This window comes from Oncorhynchus gorbuscha, linkage group LG10, assembly GCF_021184085.1.
Source record: "Oncorhynchus gorbuscha isolate QuinsamMale2020 ecotype Even-year linkage group LG10, OgorEven_v1.0, whole genome shotgun sequence".
NCBI lineage: Eukaryota > Metazoa > Chordata > Actinopteri > Salmoniformes > Salmonidae > Oncorhynchus > Oncorhynchus gorbuscha.
Window position 1 is genome coordinate 95770142 of NC_060182.1, and position 21867 is coordinate 95792008.

At 44.2% G+C, this 21867-nt stretch overlaps 2 protein-coding genes across 3 annotated transcripts in view; one reads left to right on the forward strand and one right to left on the reverse strand.

Annotated features, from left to right (window-relative positions):
* Nucleotides 1-1504, forward strand: part of LOC124046800 (RNA-binding protein 25-like) — a 58385-nt gene extending 56881 nt beyond the window's left edge. For both annotated transcript variants that reach the window (XM_046367556.1, XM_046367557.1), the window contains exons 17-18: nt 861-908; nt 1140-1504. In XM_046367556.1, the coding sequence (XP_046223512.1) occupies nt 861-908; nt 1140-1232 (141 nt within the window). In that variant the 3' untranslated portion in view covers nt 1233-1504. The remainder of the gene's footprint in view (nt 1-860; nt 909-1139) is intronic.
* A 12119-nt stretch (nt 1505-13623) lies between these two features.
* Nucleotides 13624-21867, reverse strand: part of LOC124046816 (M1-specific T cell receptor beta chain-like) — a 40362-nt gene continuing 32118 nt past the window's right edge. Inside the window, exons 6-9 of the mRNA XM_046367571.1 lie at nt 21113-21463; nt 20932-20958; nt 16560-16666; nt 13624-15086 (exon numbers count right to left, since the gene is read on the reverse strand). Of these exons, the coding sequence (XP_046223527.1) occupies nt 15063-15086; nt 16560-16666; nt 20932-20958; nt 21113-21463 (509 nt within the window). The 3' untranslated portion in view covers nt 13624-15062. The remainder of the gene's footprint in view (nt 15087-16559; nt 16667-20931; nt 20959-21112; nt 21464-21867) is intronic.

Consider the following 21867-nt stretch of genomic DNA (forward strand, 5'->3'; position numbering starts at 1 on the left):
GTCTGGGGTTGCGATGGGACACGGTCTGGGGTAGCGATGGGACACGGTCTGGGGTAGCGATGGGACACGGTCTGGGGTTGCGATGGGACACGGTCTGGGGTAGCGATGGGACACGGTCTGGGGTTGCGATGGGACACGGTCTGGGGTAGCGATGGGACACGGGCGGGGGTACGCGGGGTTGCGATGGGACACGGGCTGGGGTAGCGATGGGACACGGTCGGAGGTTGCGATGGGACACGGTCGGGGTAGCGATGGGACACGGGCGGGGGTAGCGATGGGACACGGTCGGGGGTAGCGATGGGACACGGGCGGGGGTAGCGATGGGATCTGGGGGCGGGGGTAGCGATGGGACACGGGTCGGGGGTAGCGATGGGACACGGGCGGGGGTAGCGATGGGAACGGGAGGGGGTAGCGATGGAACACGGGCAGGGGGTAGCGATGGGACACGGGGGGGTAGGGATGGGATACGGGCGGGGGAGCGATGGGATACGGGGCGGGGGTAGCGATGGGACACGGGAGGGGTAGCGATGGGACACGGTCGGGGGTAGCGATGGGACACGGTCGGGGGTAGCGATGGGACACGGTCTGGGGTAGCGATGGGACACGGTCTGGGGTAGCGATGGGACACGGTCTGGGGTAGCGATGGGACACGGTCTGGGGTAGCGATGGGACACGGTCTGGGGTAGCGATGGGACACAGAGGAGGTATTGAGGACCCATTGTCTCTGGGTGCAACATATTCCCAGAAACAGTCAAAAGGTATTGGGGACCCATTGTCTCTGGCTGTGACGTATTCCCTGCAGTAGGCTTTGTGAGTGTTGTTGTCTTCCACTGTGTTTTACCAGCTTCTTGTCTCCTCAGGTGATGTCTCACGGCACACCACAGGGCATCTTGGATGATGTTGCCATGGTGAGTTAAATAATAGATCATGATTTTTTTTTTTAACGTGGTCATAGAAAAACAATCTTATCGGCTTAACCAGTTTACCGTTTAATATGTTATTAAATGTAAGCCAACATTTGAGTTAGTTCTAAATCTAAGTTTGTTCTCGTCAACAGTGCAGTAGGCACAGACCTAACAGGTGTTAGAACATGTTTTATTAAGAGAGGAGACCCACTGACTGATGTATTGTACCTGCAGGTTCTGGACGAGGAGGCAGAGGTGTTCATAGTTAAAATGTGGAGGTTGTTGATCTACGAAACGGAGGCCAAGAAGATTGGTCTGGGGAAATGAAGACTAGTACTACTTTCTAGTACTACTACAGTACTACTTTCTAGTACTACTACAGTACTACTTTCTAGTACTACTACAGTATCACTGTTGTGAGGGACAGTTTTTCTTTTTTTCTCCGGCTTCAAGTCTCTTTATTTCCCTTGACTGATCACACGGACACCTCTCACTCACTAGGGTGTTGAGACTATGAGCATGGGCCTATTACCAGTCCCCAACCCTCCTCTACTCCCCCAACACCCTCTACCGCGCCACCCCCCCCCCCCCCCCCCAAAAGATCTCTTTTAAATGAGTATAAACTTCCCTGAGTCAATACATGTTAGAAGCACCTTTTTGCGGTGATATACAGCTATGTCTTTCTAGGTAAGTCTCTTAATAAGAGCTTTTCACACCTCGATTGTACAATATTTTTGCCGTTTATTCTTTTTTTTTTTTTATCTTCAAACTCTGTCAAGTTTATTGTTGATCATTGCTAGACAACCATTTTCAAGTCTTGCCATAGATGTTCAAGCCAATTTGAAGTCAAAACTGTAACTAGGCCACTCAGGAACATTCAATGTCGTCTTGGTAAGCAACTCCAGTGTAGATTTGGCCTTGTGTTTTTAGGTTATTGTCTTTGCTGAAAGGTGAATTTGTTTCCCAGTGTTTGTTGGAAAGCAGACTGAACCAGGATTTCCTCTAGGATTTTGTCTGTGCTAAGCTCTAGTCCGCTTCTTTTTATCCTTAAAAAAAACTCCCACATTGAGTACCACTCTTCATATTCTCAAGCATGGCAGTGCCTGCATCATGTTATCGGTATGCTTGTCATTGGCAAGGCTGTGTTGGATTTGCCCCAAGCACAACACTTTGTAGTCAGGACAAAAAAGTAAATTTTTTGCAGTCTTACTTAAGTGCCTTGTTGCAAACAGGATGCATGTAAAGGAATATTTTTTATTCTGTACAGGCTTCCTTCTTTTCACTCTTGTCATTTAGGTTAGTATTGTGGAATAACTACAATGTTGTTGATCCATCCTCAGTTCTCACCTATAACAGCCATTAAACTCTGTAAACTGTTTTAAAGTCACCATTGACCTCCATGGTGAAATTCCCTGACAGGTTTCCTTCCTCTCCGGCAACTGAGTTAAGAAGGACGCCTGTATCTTTGTATTGACTGGGTGTATTGATACACCATCCAAAGCCTAAATTAATAACTTCACCATGCTCAAAGGGATCTTCAATGTCTGCTGTTTTTATTTTCTACACATCGGTTGAAAAACCTCCCTTTGTGGTTAAATCTTTGCTTGTAATTCACTACTCGATTGAGGGACCTTACAGATAATTGTGTGTGGGGGATACAGAGTTGAGGTAGCCATTTAAAAAAAAATAATAATAATGTAAACAATTTTATTGAACACGGAATTAGTCAAATTATTATGCGTTTTTTTTTGTACTTATTTAGGCTTGCCATAACAAGGAGGTTGAAGACATGTTGATTCAAGACAACTTTAAATTCATTAATAAAAAACAAAACATTTTTTTATTTTTTTTTATTCACTTTGACATGATGGGATATTGTATGTAGATCAATGGCACAAAATCTCAGTTGAATCCATTTTAAATTAAGGCTGTAAACACAACAAATTATGGGGGGGGGGGATCACGGTGTGTGAATACTTTCTGAAGGCTCTTTACTGTCTGCTGGAGGATTTCCTCTATCTAATGATAAAAATGAAAGAAGCTTTAAAATATATATATATATATATATATATATTTTCGTTACATTTAAAAATATATATATCTTAATATTTGAACATGTGGAGATGTGATGTTACAACTTGATGCAATTATTTTGTTTTTCTGTTTTCCGCTAAAGATAGTATGAGTGAGAGAGGATCGTTTTGGGGGGGGAGAGGATAGTAGGAGTGAGAGAGGATCGTTTTGGGGGAGAGGATAGTAGGAGTGAGAGAGGATCGTTTTGGGGGAGAGGAGGATAGTAGGAGTGAGAGAGGATCGTTTTGGGGGGGGAGAGGATAGTAGGAGTGAGAGAGGATCGTTTTGGGGGGGGGGGGATAGTAGGAGTGAGAGAGGATCGTTTTGGGGGAGAGGATAGTAGGAGTGAGAGAGGATCGTTTTGGGGGGGGGAGGATAGTAGGAGTGAGAGAGGATCGTTTTGGGGGAGAGGATAGTAGGAGTGAGAGAAGATCGTTTTGGGGGAGGGTAGTTTCAGGAGTGAGAGAGGATCGTTTTTGGGGGAGGGTAGTTTCAGGAGTGAGAGAGGATCGTTTTTGGGGGAGAGGGTAGTTTCAGGAGTGAGAGAGGATCGTTTTGGGGGAGAGGATAGTAGGAGTGAGAGAGGATCGTTTTGGGGGAGAGGATAGTAGGAGTGAGAGAAGATCGTTTTGGGGGAAGAGGGTAGTTTCAGGAGTGAGAGAGGATCGTTTTGGGGGAAGAGGGTAGTTTCAGGAGTGAGAGAGGATCGTTTTGGGGGGAGAGGGTAGTTTCAGGAGTGAGAGAGGATCGTTTTGGGGGGAGAGGGTAGTTTCAGGAGTGAGAGAGGATCGTTTTGGGGGGAGAGGGTAGTTTCAGGAGTGAGAGCGGATCGTTTTGGGGGGAGAGGGTAGTTTCAGAAGTGAGAGGGAGAGAGAAGAGAGAGAAAATATGTTTATTTATTCCAAGAAAAGATTTACCACCATTTTGGCTTTATAACAATCAGCTGAAATGTTTTTATACTTGTAAATATATATATATATTTTTGCATGTAAAAAGTCAAGTCGGTGAAGAAAAGGAATCCGAGTGCGTGTTTCATGTGTTTACGTGGAATACAGTACCAGTCAATAGTTTGGACACATCTACTCATTAACCACTTGCTCCTACCTGGCACGCAGGCGTCCCATCTATAGAGCTCTGGAAATGCAAATGCACTACGCTAAATGCTAATAGTATTAGTTAAAACTCAAACATTCTTTAAAATACACATGCAGGGTATTGAATTAAAGCTACACTCGTTGTGAATCCAGGCAACAAGTCGGATTTTTAAAATGAGAAGCTATTATCTGATAGCATGTAACACCACAAAAGACCCGCAGGGGACGTAAACAAAATAGTTAGCATATTCGGCGCTACACAAACCGCACCATAAAATATAAAACATTCATTAAATCAAATCAAATCAAATTTATTTATATAGCCCTTCGTACATCGGCTGATATCTCAAAGTGCTGTACAGAAACCCAGCCTAAAACCCCAAACAGCAAACAATGCAGGTGTAAAAGCACGGTGGCTAGAAAAACTCCCTAGAAAGGCCAAAACCTAGGAAGAAACCTAGAGAGGAACCAGGCTATGTGGGGTGGCCAGTCCTCTTCTGGCTGTGCCGGGTAGAGATTATAACAGAACATGACCAAGATGTTAAAATGTTCATAAATGACCAGCATGGTCGAATAATAATAAGGCAGAACAGTTGAAACTGGAGCAGCAGCACAGTCAGGTGGACTGGGGACAGCAAGGAGCCATCATGTCAGCTAGTCCTGTGGCACGCTCCTAGGGCTCAGGTCCAGTTTTATTTGAGACGACTGTACAACCATCAAGATTAATTGTCAGATTCAACAGATCTCTTTGTTTCTTGGGACCAAGAACAAACATCTCTGTTTTGTCCGAGTGTAATAGTAGAAAGTTTGCAGCCATCCACTTCCTTATGTCTGAAACACATGCTTCTAGCGAGGGCAATTTTGGGGCTTCACCATGTTTCATTGAAATGTACAGCTGTGTGTCATCCGCATAGCAGTGAAAGTTTACATTATGTTTTCGAATAACATCCCCAAGAGGTAAAATATATAGTGAAAACAATAGTGGTCCTAAAACAGAACCTTGAGGAACACCAAAATTTACAGTTGATTACCTTTGACCATCTTCTTTGTTGGCACTCCTAGATGTCCCATAATCACTATTGGGTCTTTTTTCGATTAAATCGGTCCATATATAGCCTAGATATCGTTCTATGAAGACTGTATGATAAACGAAAAAAAAGAGCGTTTCATAACGTAACGTCATTTTTTTTAATTCAAAAAGTCGACGATAAACTTTCACAAAACACTTCGAAATACTTTTGTAATGCAACTTTAGGTATTAGTACACGTTAATAAGCGATAAAATTCATCAGGAGGCGATGTAACTTCTATAGGTGTCGTCTGAAAAAAAACATGGCCGAGAGAGCTCGACCAAAACATCCGGTCGGAGAACGGAGGGAAGGAGTTCCCTTGAACCGGTTAGACCAAGAATCAATCGCGAATCAAATGACAAGACTCTAGACAACGTGTGGTAGGTGTAGGTGCTGAAACCTCGGTCTCATGTAATTCGGTTCACTTTGAACAATTCCTGGAAGTAAGCGCAAGGATTTTTATTTCCATTTTCAGTGATCAGGTTTTCCTGCGCTATTCGATGAAACTCACGCTCTGTTAAAGTCACAGCCGTGATTTAACCAGTTTTAGAAACGTCAGAGTGTTTGCTATCCACACATACTAATAATATGCATATACTATATTCCTGGCATGAGTAGCAGGGCGCTGAAATGTTGCGCGATTTTTAACAGAATGTTCGAAAAAGTAGAGGGTCGACTTAACAGGTTAAAGGGTTTTTCTTTATTTGTACTATTTTCTACATTGTAGAATAATAGTGAAGACATCAAAACTATGAAGTAACACATATGGAATCATGTAGTAACCAAAAAAGTGTTAAACAAATCCAAATATATTTTATGTTTTTAGATTCTTCAAAGTAGCCACCCTTTTCCTTGATGACATTTTTGCACACTCTTGGCATTATCTCAACCAGCTTCACCTGTAATGTTTTTCCAACGGTCTTGAAGCAGTTCCCATATATGCTGAGCACTTGTTGGCTGCTTTTCCTTCACTCTGCGGTCCAACTCATACCAAACCATTTCAACTGGGTTGAAGTCGGGTGATTGTGGAGGCCAGGTCATCTGATGCAGCACTCCGCATCATTCTCCTTCTTGGGTCTAGATTAGTGCACTATACAGGGAATAGGGTCTAGAGTAGTGCACTATACGGGGAATAGGGTCTAGAGTAGTGCACTATATAGGGAATAGGGTCTAGAGTAGTGCACTATATAGGGAATAGGGTCTAGAGTAGTGCACTATATAGGGTATAAAGGAGTGCATTATATAGGGTCTAGAGTAGTGCACTATATAGGGTATAAAGGAGTGCATTATATAGGGTCTAAAGGAGTGCACTATATAGGGAATAGGGTCTAGAGTAGTGCACTATATAGGGTCTAGAGTAGTGCACTATATAGGGAATAGGGTCTAGAGTAGTGCACTATATAGGGAATAGGGTCTAGAGTAGTGCACTATATAGGGAATAGGGTCCAGAGGAAAAGGAAGCAGAGGGTGTGACCATGTGACCATCTCAAAGCTTTCTGTTTTCCAACAACACTGTTGCTCAGTGTCCACCGGTCATCTGATGCAGCACTCCATCACTCTCCTTCTTGGTCAAATAGCTCTTAGGTGTGTTGGGTCATTGTCCTGTTGAAAAGCAAATGATAGTTCCACTAAGCGCAAACCAGATGGGATGGCGTTTCGTTGCAGAATGCTGTGGTAGCCATGCTGGATAAGTGTGCCTTGATTTCTAAATAAATCACAGACCGTGTCACCAGCAAAGCACCATGACACCTCCTCCTCCATGCTTCACGGTGGGATCATCCGTTCACCCACACCGCATCTCACAAGGACATGGCGGTTGGAACCAAAAATCTCCAATTTGGACTCCAGACCAAAGGACAGATTTCCACCGGTCTAATGTACATTGCTCGTGATTCTTGGCCCGAGCAAGTCTCTTCTTCTGATTGGCTCAAACGCATTAAGGTGGAAAGAAATTGCACAAATTCACTTTTAACAAGGCACGCCTGTTTATTGAAATGCTTTCCAGGTGACTACCTCAAGATGCTGGTTGAGAGTAGAGGTCGACCGATTAATCAGAATGGCCGATTAATTAAGGCCGATTTCATGTTTTCATAACAATCGTTTTGAAATTCTCCTAGGACACATTGGCAGTAAGCAAATCGGTCCTTCCACTCATAACCACGAGAGGTCATACTAAACCTGAGACTGGTGGTACTACCACTCATAACCACTAGAGGCATACTAAACCTGAGACTGGTGTAGTACCACTCATAACCACTAGAGGTCATACTAAACCTGAGACTGGTGTACTACCACTCATAACCACTAGAGGTCATACTAAACCTGAGACTGGTGTAGTACCACTCATAACCACTAGATGTCATAATAAACCTGAGACTGGTGTAACCTCTCCTCAGGGTCCCCTGACATCTACGTACTATAACACTAGTCTAGTTTAACCCTCCATTAGATCACTGGTTGTACCTTCGCCTACATCAAATGACATCATATCCCTTTATAGTGGACCAGGACCTATAGGGAATATAGTAGACCAGGACCTATAGGGAATTAGTGGACCAGGACCTATAGGGAATATAGTGGACCAGGACCTATAGGGAATATAGTGGAAATGACCTATCCCTATAGTGGACCAGGACCTATAGGTAATATAGTGGACCAGGACCTATAGGGAATATAGTGGACCAGGACCTATAGGGAATATAGTGGACCAGGACCTATAGGGAATATAGTGGACCAGGACCTATAGGGAATATAGTGGACCAGGACCTATAGGTAATATAGTGGACCAGGACCTATAGGGAATATAGTGGACCAGGACCTATAGGGAATATAGTGGACCAGGACCTATAGGGAATATAGTGGACCAGGACCTATAGGGAATATAGTGGACCAGGTCCTATAGGGAATATAGTGGACCAGGACCTATAGGTAATATAGTGGACCAGGTCCTTTATGATACAGATCATGATTAGTAAGGGGAAGTGTTGAAATATTTGTGTTTTATTAATCAATGGAAAGCTCACCTCTCTCTCTCCTAGAGACGATTAATGTGTTCCAGAGTCCTCGTAGTCTGGTCCTGCCTTCAGCCTCTCCCTTTAAAATCACCTGCTCTACAACAGCAACGCAAACCTGTACTGGTACCTCTGGACCACTATAGAGGGGTTTAGAGTGCTGTACTGGTACCACTGTAGAGGGGTTTAGAGTGCTGTACTAGTACCACTATAGAGGGGTTTAGAGTGCTGTACTGGTACCACTATAGAGGGGTTTAGAGTGCTGTACTGGTACCTCTGTAGAGGGGTTTAGAGTGCTGTACTGGTACCACTATAGAGGGGTTTAGAGTGCTGTACTGGTACCACTATAGAGGGGTTTAGAGTGCTGTACTAGTACCACTGTAGAGGGGTTTAGAGTGCTGTACTGGTACCACTATAGAGGGGTTTAGAGTGCTGTACTGGTACCACTGTAGAGGGGTTTAGAGTGCTGTACTAGTACCACTATAGAGGGGTTTAGAGTGCTGTACTGGTACCACTATAGAGGGGTTTAGAGTGCTGTACTGGTACCACTGTAGAGGGGTTTAGAGTGCTGTACTGGTACCACTGGACCACTATAGAGGGGTTTAGAGTGCTGTACTGGTACCACTATAGAGGGGTTTAGAGTGCTGTACTGGTACCGCTATAGAGGGGTTTAGAGTGCTGTACTGGTACCACTATAGAGGGGTTTAGAGTGCTGTACTGGTACCTCTGTAGAGGGGTTTAGAGTGCTGTACTGGTACCACTATAGAGGGGTTTAGAGTGCTGTACTGGTACCACTGTAGATGGGTTTAGAGTGTTGTTCACACCAGTAGGAGCAGGGATTGTGGACCCAGTCAGTGTAGATGGGTTCAGGGTCAATAGACCAGAAGGTGGGTCTGGAGTCAGATGGAGTGGGTCTGGAGTAAATCTGCTTTCACGTCTGTGGTACTGTGCTGCCAGAACCCACAGTATGACAGATCAGACAGGGTTCTGTACAAAAACCCACCAACACAACCAAACATTAAGACTCATTAAGGCACCAAGAGACAGATTGTCACAGCTCCACACCATCATTAAGACTCATTAAGACATCAAGAGACAGATTGTCACAGCTCCACACCATCATTAAGACTCATTAAGACACCAAGAGACAGATTGTCACAGCTCCACACCATCATTAAGACTCATTAAGACACCAACAGACAGATTGTCACAGCTCCACACCATCATTAAGACTCATTAAGACACCAATAGACAGATTGTCACAGCTCCACACCATCATTAAGACTCATTAAGACACCAAGAGACAGATTGTCACAGCTCCACACTGTCAATGACCTTCTGGGCCATTAAGACTCATTAAGACAAAATACAATGACATGAGACAGAGTCATTAGCTAACACCATCATTAAGACTCATTAAGACACCAAGAGACAGATTGTCACAGCTCCAATCATCATTAAGACTCAGGCTAAGACACCAAGATCCAGAATGTCACTGGTACCCAGGCTCCACACCATCATTAAGACTCATTAAGACACCAAGAGACAGATTGTCACAGCTCCACACCATCATTAAGACTCATTAAGACTGTTTAGTCAGTGACCAAGAGACAGAATGTCATAGCTCCACACCATCATTAAGACTCATTACAGACACCAGAGATGGAGCAGAATGTCACAGCTCCACACCATCATTAAGACTAGACTCATTAAGACACCAGAGAGACAGATTGTCAGTCAGCTCCACACCATCATTAAGACTCATTAAGACACCAAGATCCAGAATGTCACAGCTCCACACCATCATTAAGTCATTAAGACACTCAAGAGACAGAATGTCACTAGCTCCAGTCACCATCATTAAGACTCATTAAGTCACCAGAGATGGAGCAGGACTCTTGTCACAGTCACAGAGATGGATTAAGACTCATTACAGACACCAGAGATGGACAGATTTACAGTCACAGCTCCACACCATCATTAAGTCACCAAGAGACAGATTGTCACACAGTCACCAGAGATGGAGCACACCATCATTAAGACTCACAGTCATCAAGGACCTATAGGACTCTATTACAGTCATCAGAGATGGAGCTATAGGACTCTATTACAGTCATCAGAGATGGAGCTATAGGACTCTATTACAGTCATCAGAGATGGAGCTATAGGACTCTCTATTACAGTCACCAGAGATGGAGCTATAGGACTCTATTACAGTCATCAGAGATGGAGCTATAGGAGTCTCAGAAACCTCTTTCTTCCACAACACTACATGGAAAAGTAGAATGAACAACTAAACACCGTAGAAGAGAGACTACACTACTTGTCATTTCGTTACAACAGGTTGAACAAACAACTGTGTGTGTGACGGTGACAACATGTGACTCAGAAAGGTCTCTGGGCCTTGTTATGCCAGTTGACATAGAAATGGAACATCATCTGTGGCTGTTGTGAGAGGAGAGGAGAGGAGAGGAGAGGAGAGGAGAGGAGAGGAGAGGAGAGGAGAGGAGAGGAGAGGAGAGGAGATTGCAAAGCTGCAGGTGTGTGTTGCACAGTGTGGGTTGCACAGTGTGGGTTGGGTAAGGTTGTGGTGAGATGGAAGGCTGTTTCTCAGCATCCTGCCTGTGCTTCAGCGCGTTCTCTCTCTGTCACCACATCCTCTCCTCGGCTGTCTCTCTCTCTCCACCTCCACCCCTGCAGAGCTGCAGGGCTCAGTTTCACAACAACCACTAACACACACCACCCCCACTCTTCTGCGATGGGAGCATCAACTTCCTGTTAGAAGGTAGAAATACAGCTATGTGATAATCACCACACTGTTTCTCCCCCAGACCATAAATGTATTTAGCAAAAAGGACAATTTATAACTTATATACAGCCATTAATCTTGCAGACGTCAACTGAAAGTGTTGAACTGCTGTGAATGTGGCCTGAAACTTCCTTTGGACTCAGGGGGAAATATGATCTGAGCCAGATAAACCCTATCTGGGTCAGATTTAACCTTTCCACTTGAGTGTATAGGCCATGAGACCCATGATGCACTGCAGCGCTGCAGAGCATCATGGAAACGTCCTGTGGGCAGGAAGTGGTGAGTTTCTCAGAAACAGGTGTGATACAGACACACAACAGAATGAAAATAACTGCAAGAAAACATCCTCCCTTCATGGTGAAGCTACTGTTGAAATCACAACTGTGGAGAGAGTTTCTGCTCCAACGAGCTTTGAGTAAATCAACCACCTTGTGATGGATTCAATTATATACATTTGTTAATTTGATAAAGAGTGTGTATTATTGTCAGATTAAATTATATACATTTGTTAATTTGACAGAGTTTCTATTTTCAGATGAAATATAAACTTGTTAATCTGACAAAGTGTCTATTGTCAGATTAAATTATATACATTTGTTAATTTTGTAAATGACTATTGTAGCTGAAATGAAATATCTACATAGGCATACAGAGGCCCATTATCAGCCACCATCACTCCTGTGTTCCAATGGCACGTTGTGTTAGTTAATCCAAGTTTATCATTTTAAAAGGCTAATTGATCAAAAGAAAACCCTTTTGCAATTATGTTAACACAGCTGAAAACTGTGTTCAAGAATCAACAAAACTGGCCTTCTTTATGACTGGTTGAGTATCTGGAGCATCAGCACTTGTGGGTTTGATTACAGGCTCAAAATGGCCAGAAACAAATAACTTTCTTCTGAAACTCGTCAGTCTATTCTTGTTCTGAGAAATGAAGGCTATTCCGTGTGAGTAATTGCCAGGAAACTGAAGATCTCGTACAACGCTGTGTACTACTCCCTTCACAGAACAGCACAAACTGTCTCCAACCAGAATAGAGAGAGGAGTGGGAGGCTCTGGTGCACAACTGAGCAAGAGGATAAATATTTTAGAGTGTCTAGTTTGATAAACAGATGCCTCACAAGTCCTCAACTAGCAGCTTCATTAAATAGTACCCGCAAAACACCAGTCTCAACGTCAACAGTGAAGAGGCGACTCCGGGATGCTGGCCTTCTAGGCAGAGTTCCTCTGTCCAGTCTCAACGTCAACAGCGAAGAGGCGACTCCGGGATGCTGGCCTTCTAGGCAGAGTTCCTCTGTCCAGTCTCAACGTCAACAGCGAAGAGGCGACTCCGGGATGCTGGCCTTCTAGGCAGAGTTCCTCTGTCCAGTCTCAATGTCAACAGCGAAGAGGCGACTCCGGGATGCTGGCCTTCTAGGCAGAGTTCCTCTGTCCAGTCTCAACGTCAACAGCGAAGAGGCGACTCCGGGATGCTGGCCTTCTAGGCAGAGTTCCTCTGTCCAGTCTCAACGTCAACAGCGAAGAGGCGACTCCGGGATGCTGGCCTTCTAGGCAGAGTTCCTCTGTCCAGTCTCAACGTCAACAGCGAAGAGGCGACTCCGGGATGCTGGCCTTCTAGGCAGAGTTCCTCTGTCCAGTCTCAACGTCAACAGCGAAGAGGCGACTCCGGGATGCTGGCCTTCTAGGCAGAGTTCCTCTGTCCAGTCTCAACGTCAACAGCGAAGAGGCGACTCCGGGATGCTGGCCTTCTAGGCAGAGTTCCTCTGTCCAGTCTCAACGTCAACAGCGAAGAGGCGACTCCGGGATGCTGGCCTTCTAGGCAGTGTTCCTCTGTCCAGTCTCAACGTCAACAGTGAATTGGCGACTCCGGGATGCTGGCCTTCTAGGCAGAGTTCCTCTGTCCAGTCTCAACGTCAAGAGTGAAGAGGCGACTCTGGGATGCTGGCCTTCTAGACAGAGTTCCTCTGTCCAGTGTCTGTGTTCTTTTGCCCATCTTAATCTTTTCTTTTTCCTGGCCAGTCTGAGATGGCTTTTCTTTGCAACTCTGCCGAGAAGGCCAGCATCCCGGAGTCGCCTCTTCACTGTTGACGTTGAGACTGGTGTTTTGCGTGTACTACACAACGTGCCATTGGAACACAGGTGTGATGGCTGCTCATAATGGGCCTCTGTACGCCTATGTAGATATTCCATTAAAACTCAGCCGTTTCCAGCTACAATAGTCATTTACAACATTAACAATGTCTACACTGTATTTCTGATCAATTTGATGTTATTTTAAAGGACAAAAAATATGCTTTTCTTATTTTTTTTGGTTCACCAGCAGCCCCAAACATCTAGTCTAGTGTCTGATTATGCTGCACATCATGGTTCCCCAGCAGCCCCAAACATCTAGTCTAGTGTCTGATTAGTCTAGTGTCTGAACATCATGGTCTGAACATCATGGTTCCCCAGCAGCCCCAAACATCTAGTCTAGTGTCTGATTATGCTGCACATCATGGTTCCCCAGCATCCCCAGACGTCTAGAGAACAAGCTACCGGCCAAACAAGCTGGTCAGAATTGTCTTTCCTCTCATACTCATCTGGAGGTTGAGAATGTTTCTGTCTCTATTTATGTAATTGTATATGTATTTATGTAAAACAAAATAGGGACCACAATGGAAATAAGTCCAAGACTTTATTGTGCAATCCCAGTCCCCTAAAGAAATTATGTATATATATGTATTTGTTTTACAGATAAATAAAATCAATCAATCAATCAATCCAAATGAGCAATTGATAAATGAAAAGAGACATAGTTCCAAAACACTAGAAAGTTTAATGACACTAGGAGATTGTCAAGCCAAGCCTTCAATACTGGGTAAGTCTACAAGACAGGGAGGGATGTACTTCCTGTTTGTTCACAACATAAACCAATACTGGGTAAGTCTACAAGACAGGGAGGAATGTACTTCCTGTTTGTTCACAACACAAACCAATACTGGGTAAGTCTAAAAGACAGGGAGGGATGTACTTCCTGTTTGTTCACAACACAAACCAATACTGGGTAAGTCTACAAGACAGGGAGGGATGTACTTCCTGTTTGTTCACAACACAAACCAATACTGGGTAAGTCTACAAGACAGGGAGGGATGTACTTCCTGTTTGTTCACAACACAAACCATGACATTAAAGTGCCAGAAGTTGGTTTGTTTTGTTTATTGGTTGTCAAACCTGTCGGTGGAAGATTAGTTGAATATATTTTATATAAATATTGCATCATAATGTTGAAAATCTGATTTCCCCCTCACTGATCATGGTCTGCCTCCGTCTCTGATCGTAATGTGATGAAACAGGCAGGGAGAGGGAGCTCGTCTGTGGTGGTCGGTGAACCCTCAACCTTCTGGCCCAAAGCCCTGCGTGGCATCAACTGTGCCAGAAAAGCAGACTGAAGTGGCAAAGTCAATATCCACGTTTATAAAAACAGGGTCGCTACAGTTCTTGTTATTTGTGGTCGTAAACATTATATTGAGTTAATTCTATGAGGGGGAGGGTTGTGAAAATATTTGTAACTGTGGAGAGGTACATTTTGATTTGTCCCTAATTATATACAGTTTATTATTCACAAATGAACATTTAGAAATTGGAAAACAAAGTGTATTGATACATACTCTACTGTAATTACAGGAAAAACAAACAGACATTGATTTTGTAAGTTAATGGAAAGATTGTTTTGGCTGAATTTATTCAGATATACATTTAAATTGCAAGTTCATGTTCATAGGAGATTCTAAAAAGCACATCTTCACATAGACAGGGCAATAAAGAGATACTGGCAACAATAAGCACAATGGACAATACAATCACATGCAGGGGCAAACTGGGACCAGAAACCGGCCCAGGCATTTCTAACACACCTGCCCATGTTTTTTTAAGACCCTCTTTACTAGACAAATTATTATTATTTTGCTAAAAAAAGAATACCATTTAGACAGGCCCACTGGGCTAAAGATGCATCGGTCCATCTGGCATTTGCCAGAATTGCCCATTTGCCAGTCCGTTCTTGATCACATGGAAGAATCAACACCCATGCAGGACATCCTCCTTGGGCCGCTTGTATTCCATTAAATCTGTTTCTCTGAGGAGCCCTGCATGTGAAACACAGACACAGAGATTAAAGACAGTATGGTGTCTGTATGGGAACACAGAGATACAGGATAAAGACAGTATGGTGTCTGTATGGGAACACAGAGATACAGGATAAAGACAGTATGGTGTCTGTATGGGAACACAGAGATACAGGATAAAGACAGTATGGTGTCTGTATGGGAACACAGAGATACAGGATAAAGACAGTATGGTGTCATATGGTGAACACAGTCTGGATAAAGACAGTATGGTGTCTGTATGGGGAACACAGAGATACAGGATAAAGACAGTATGGTGTCTGTATGGGAACACAGAGATACAGGATAAAGACAGTATGGTGTCTGTATGGGAACACAGAGATACAGGATAAAGACAGTATGGTGTCTGTATGGGGAACACAGAGATACAGGATAAAGACAGTATGGTGTCTGTATGGAAACACACAGACACAGAGATTAAAGACAGTATGGTGTCTGTATGGAAACACAGAGATACAGGATAAATGACTCCTATGGTCATTACCTAGCCTGGTCCCAGATCTGTGTGTGTTGTCTTGACAACTCCTATGGTCGTTAACTAGCCTGATCCCAGATCTGTGTGTGTTGTCTTGTCAACTCCTATGGTCATTACCTAGCCTGGTCCCAGATCTGCGTGTGTTGTCTTGTCAACTCCTATGGTCATTACCTAGCCTGGTCCCAGATCTGCGTGTGTTGTCTTGTCAACTCCTATGGTCATTACCTAGCCTGATCCCAGATCTGTTTTTGCTGTCCTGCGTATCCCGCCTGCCTGTCATGTGACATCCCACTGGGCTCAAACTGATTGAATCAACGTCGTTTCAACGCTATTTGTCAACGTATTGTGACGTGGAATCTACGTAGAATAATACTTTACATTTTTTTTTGATTGATTGGATTGTTGAGAGATCTCCGCTTAAAATCAAAATAGAATCTCAAATGGCATTGATCATTTGTACCGTGTGCTATAATGTAACTCTCAACTGCCATCCAGCTCATGTGGTTGTGCTATTAGATGAAGCCCAGTGACAACACGTTAATCTGTTCTATAAAGGATTCAATATCTGACAGTGGATCCCCATTTGAACTGTGTTGTGCTTTTAGATGGTAGAAAGAGCAGTGACAGACATTTGGTTGACAACTAAACCAAAAATCAAACATTGTTGTTTTCCATTTGAACATGTTTGTGCTTTCAGATGGTTGAAATCACGGGGAAAACACACTGAAAATTCAACTAACTCTTGGCTTTCTTTTTGATTGGGTGAATATAAATTGTAATCTCATTGAAACGACATGGTGTGCCCAGTGGGATCTGTTTGTGTGGTCACTGTCAACCTGACCATAGGAGTTGGCAAGACCGTACAAAACTGATCTGGGACTCCTTGAGCACAAGGCAGAGATAGAAGAGGAGAGAGAAGGCTGTGTGATGAACCTTTATCATATTTGCAGCGAACTCACCTGGAACTTCCAAATCATAACCATGACGACCAGGCCATAGAAGGTACTCTTAGCGATGAAGATGCTGTAGGCCAGCTTGGCAGTCTGGGTGCTCTTCACATAGTAATCTGCAAGGACAATAATACATTCAAATGACCTTGATTAAGGTGGTATCAGATGATATTGTTAGCAGATCATCCATTGAGAAATATACAGCACAATCAATGATCTAGGTTAGTGTTTCTGGGTCCTGGGGAGCCAACCAATGATCTAGGTTAGTGTTTCTGGGTCCTGGGAGCCAACCAATGATCTAGGTTAGTGTTTCTGGGTCCTGGGAGCCAACCAATGATCTAGGTTAGTGTTTCTGGGTCCTGGGGAGCCAACCAATGATCTAGGTTAGTGTTTCTGGGTCCTGGGGAGCCAACCAATGATCTAGGTTAGTGTTTCTGGGTCCTGGGGAGCCAACCAATGATCTAGGTTAGTGTTTCTTGGCCCTGGGGAGCCAACCAATGATCTAGGTTAGTGTTTCTGGGTCCTGGGGATCCAACCAATGATCTAGGTTAGTGTTTCTGGGTCCTGGGGATCCAACCAATGATCTAGGTTAGTGTTTCTTGGTCCTGGGGAGCCAACCAATGATCTAGGTTAGTGTTTCTGGGTCCTGGGGAGCCAACCAATGATCTAGGTTAGTGTTTCTGGGTCCTGGGAAGCCAACCAATGATCTAGGTTAGTGTTTCTGGGTCCTGGGAGCCAACCAATGATCTAGGTTAGTGTTTCTGGGTCCTGGGGAGCCAACCAATGATCTAGGTTAGTGTTTCTGGGTCCTGGGGAGCCAACCAATGATCTAGGTTAGTGTTTCTTGGTCCTGGGGAGCCAACCAATGATCTAGGTTAGTGTTTCTTGGTCCTGGGGAGCCAACCAATGATCTAGGTTAGTGTTTCTTGGCCCTGGGGAGCCAACCAATGATCTAGGTTAGTGTTTCTTGGTCCTGGGGAGCCAACCAATGATCTAGGTTAGTGTTTCTTGGTCCTGGGGACCCAACCAATGATCTAGGTTAGTGTTTCTTGGCCCTGGGGAGCCAACCAATGATCTAGGTTAGTGTTTCTTGGCCCTGGGGAGCCAACCAATGATCTAGGTTAGTGTTTCTTGGTCCTGGGGAGCCAACCAATGATCTAGGTTAGTGTTTCTTGGTCCTGGGGAGCCAACCAATGATCTAGGTTAGTGTTTCTTGGCCCTGGGGAGCCAACCAATGATCTAGGTTAGTGTTTCTTGGCCTGGGGAGCCAACCAATGATCTAGGTTAGTGTTTCTTGGTCCTGGGGAGCCAACCAATGATCTAGGTTAGTGTTTCTTGGTCCTGGGGAGCCAACCAATGATCTAGGTTAGTGTTTCTTGGTCCTGGGGAGCCAACCAATGATCTAGGTTAGTGTTTCTTGGTCCTGGGGAGCCAACCAATGATCTAGGTTAGTGTTTCTTGGTCCTGGGGAGCCAACCAATGATCTAGGTTAGTGTTTCTTGGTCCTGGGGAGCCAACCAATGATCTAGGTTAGTGTTTCTTGGTCCTGGGGAGCCAACCAATGATCTAGGTTAGTGTTTCTTGGTCCTGGGGAGCCAACCAATGATCTAGGTTAGTGTTTCTTGGTCCTGGGGAGCCAACCAATGATCTAGGTTAGTGTTTCTTGGTCCTGGGGATATAACTAATGATCTAGGCTAGTGTTTCTTGGTCCTGGGGAGCCAACCAATGATCTAGGCTAGTGTTTCTTGGTCCTGGGGAGCCAACCAATGATCTAGGCTAGTGTTTCTTGGTCCTGGGGAGCCAACCAATGATCTAGGTTAGTGTTTCTTGGTCCTGGGGAGCCAACCAATGATCTAGGCTAGTGTTTCTTGGTCCTGGGGAGCCAACCAATGATCTAGGCTAGTGTTTCTTGGTCCTGGGGAGCCAACCAATGATCTAGGCTAGTGTTTCTTGGTCCTGGGGAGCCAACCAATGATCTAGGTTAGTGTTTCTTGGTCCTGGGGAGCCAACCAATGATCTAGGTTAGTGTTTCTTGGTCCTGGGGAGCCAACCAATGATCTAGGTTAGTGTTTCTTGGTCCTGGGGAGCCAACCAATGATCTAGGCTAGTGTTTCTTGGTCCTGGGGAGCCAACCAATGATCTAGGCTAGTGTTTCTTGGTCCTGGGGAGCCAACCAATGATCTAGGTTAGTGTTTCTTGGTCCTGGGGAGCCAACCAATGATCTAGGTTAGTGTTTCTGGGTCCTGGGGATATAACCAATGATCTAGGTTAGTGTTTCTTGGCCCTGGGGATATAACCAATGATCTAGACCAGTGTTTCTTGGTCAGTCATCAATGATCTAGTATGTTTCAGGTCATCAGTATGCAGGTCATCAGTATGCAGGTCATCAGTGATCTAGGTTAGTGTTTCTTGGGGATGCAGGTCATCTGTATGTAGGTCATCAGTATCAGGTCATCAGTATTTCTTGGTCATCAGTACAGTATGCAGATCATCAGTACAGTATGGTCCTGGTCATCAGTATCTACAGGTCATCAGTATACAGGTCATCAGTATGCAGGTCATCAGTATCAGTATATGCAGGTCATCAGTATACAGGTCATCAGTATACAGGACATCAGTATGCAGGTCATCAGTACAGTATGTAGGTCATCAGTATACAGGTCATCAGTATACAGGACATCAGTATGCAGGTCATCAGTACAGTATACAGGTCATCAGTATACAGGTCATCAGTATACAGGTCATCAGTATGCAGGTCATCAGTACAGTATGCAGGTCATCAGTATACAGGTCATCAGTATGCAGGTCATCAGTATGCAGGTCATCAGTACAGTATGCAGGTCATCAGTATACAGGTCATCAGTATGCAGGTCATCAGTATGCAGGTCATCAGTATGCAGGTCATCAGTATGCAGGTCATCAGTATGCAGGTCATCAGTATGCAGGTCATCAGTATGCAGGTCATCAGTATGCAGGTCATCAGTACAGTATGCAGGTCATCAGTATGCAGGTCATCAGTATGCAGGTCATCAGTATACAGGTCATCAGTACAGTATGCAGGTCATCAGTACAGTATGCAGGTCATCAGTATGCAGGTCATCAGTATGCAGGTCATCAGTATATAGGTCATCAGTATGCAGGTCATCAGTATATAGGTCATCAGTATGCAGGTCATCAGTATGCAGGTCATCAGTATGCAGGTCATCAGTATGCAGGTCATCAGTATGCAGGTCATCAGTATGCAGGTCATCAGTACAGTATGCAGATCATCAGTACAGTATGCAGGTCATCAGTATGCAGGTCATCAGTATGCAGGTCATCAGTATGCAGGTCATCAGTATGTAGGTCATCAGTACAGTATGCAGGTCATCAGTATGCAGGTCATCAGTATGCAGGTCATCAGTATGTAGGTCATCAGTATGCAGGTCATCAGTATACAGGTCATTAGTACAGTATGCAGGTCATCAGTACAGTATGCAGGTCATCAGTATACAGGTCATCAGTACAGTATGCAGATCATCAGTACAGTATGCAGGTCATCAGTACAGTATGTAGGTCATCAGTACAGTATGCAGGTCATCAGTATACAGGTCATCAGTACAGTATGCAGGACATCAGTATGCAGGTCATCAGTACAGTATGCAGGTCATCAGTATGCAGGTCATCAGTATGCAGGTCATCAGTACAGTATGCAGGTCATCAGTACAGTATGCAGGTCATCAGTATGCAGGTCATCAGTATGCAGGTCATCAGTATGCAGGACATCAGTACAGTATGCAGGTCATCAGTACAGTATGCAGGTCATCAGTACAGTATGCAGGACATCAGTACAGTATGCAGGACATCAGTACAGTATGCAGGTCATCAGTACAGTATGCAGGTCATCAGTATGCAGGTCATCAGTATGCAGGACATCAGTACAGTATGCAGGTCATCAGTACAGTATGCAGGACATCAGTACAGTATGCAGGTCATCAGTACAGTATGCAGGTCATCAGTATGCAGGTCATCAGTATGCAGGTCATCAGTATGCAGGTCATCAGTACAGTATGCAGGACATCAGTACAGTATGCAGGTCATCAGTACAGTATGCAGGTCATCAGTATGCAGGTCATCAGTACAGTATGCAGGTCATCAGTATGCAGGTCATCAGTATGCAGGTCATCAGTATGCTGGTCATCAGTATGCTGGTCATCAGTATGCAGGTCATCAGTATGCAGGTCATCAGTATGCTGGTCATCAGTATGCAGGTCATCAGTATGCAGGTCATCAGTACAGTATGCAGGTCATCAGTATGCAGGTCATCAGTATGCAGGTCATCAGTATGCAGGTCATCAGTATGCAGGTCATCAGTATGCAGTTATAAAATGGGCACATTTACCTGTCGTTATCTCTCCCCCACTTTGACCTGAAAGAAACAAAGAAGGAGAGTTTCAGATGAGATTATACATCACGGTACCACTTAGACATTGGGGAATGCATTAGAGCCTCAAAACTAGTGTACTAGTTCAGTCAAATATCTTTCTTCTCAGAAACACAGACAGTGTTCATTGTTTTATTACCTTGGAGATCTCCACTAATGGTGTCATTCACTTCTATATTTCCAGTCCCATTGTAAAAGCTGACAATGCAGGTGAATCTGTTCTCTGGTTTGTGCCATTCATTGGCTGGGACTCTCAGTCTGCTGGTGATACTGTATAAACCATCATTATCCCACAAGGCCCTGTTGTCGGTCCCGGCACCTTCAGTTCTGTTGACATTGTTGACTTGCCAGAAGACCGTGACGTGGTCGGGGTAGAAGCGGGTGGCTACACACACTAGGGTCTTCTTCTTCTTCTTGTTTCTATCTTCACACTCCCTAGCGGAGGGTGCTAGGACTTTCACTGTGGGTTCAGTGACTTTGATGTTGGGATCTGCATGGAGAAAACAGTGGAGTATTTTAACACTCAATCAATGGCTCTGTTTGCTGAATACCTGAACCCGAGTGCTTTAAAACACAGTTCATCACAAAATGAATCAATGAGACAGTTCATCACAAAATGAATCAATGAGACAGTTCATCACAAAATGAATCAATGAGACAGTTCATCACAAAATGAATCAATGAGACAGTTCATCACAAAATGAATCAATGAGACAGTTCATCACAAAATGAATCAATGAGACAGTTCATCACAAAATGAATCGATGAGACAGTTCATCAAAAAAAATGAATCAATGAGACAGTTCATCACAAAATGAATCAATGAGACAGTTCATCACAAAATGAATCAATGAGACAGTTCATCACAAAATGAATCAATGAGACAGTTCATCA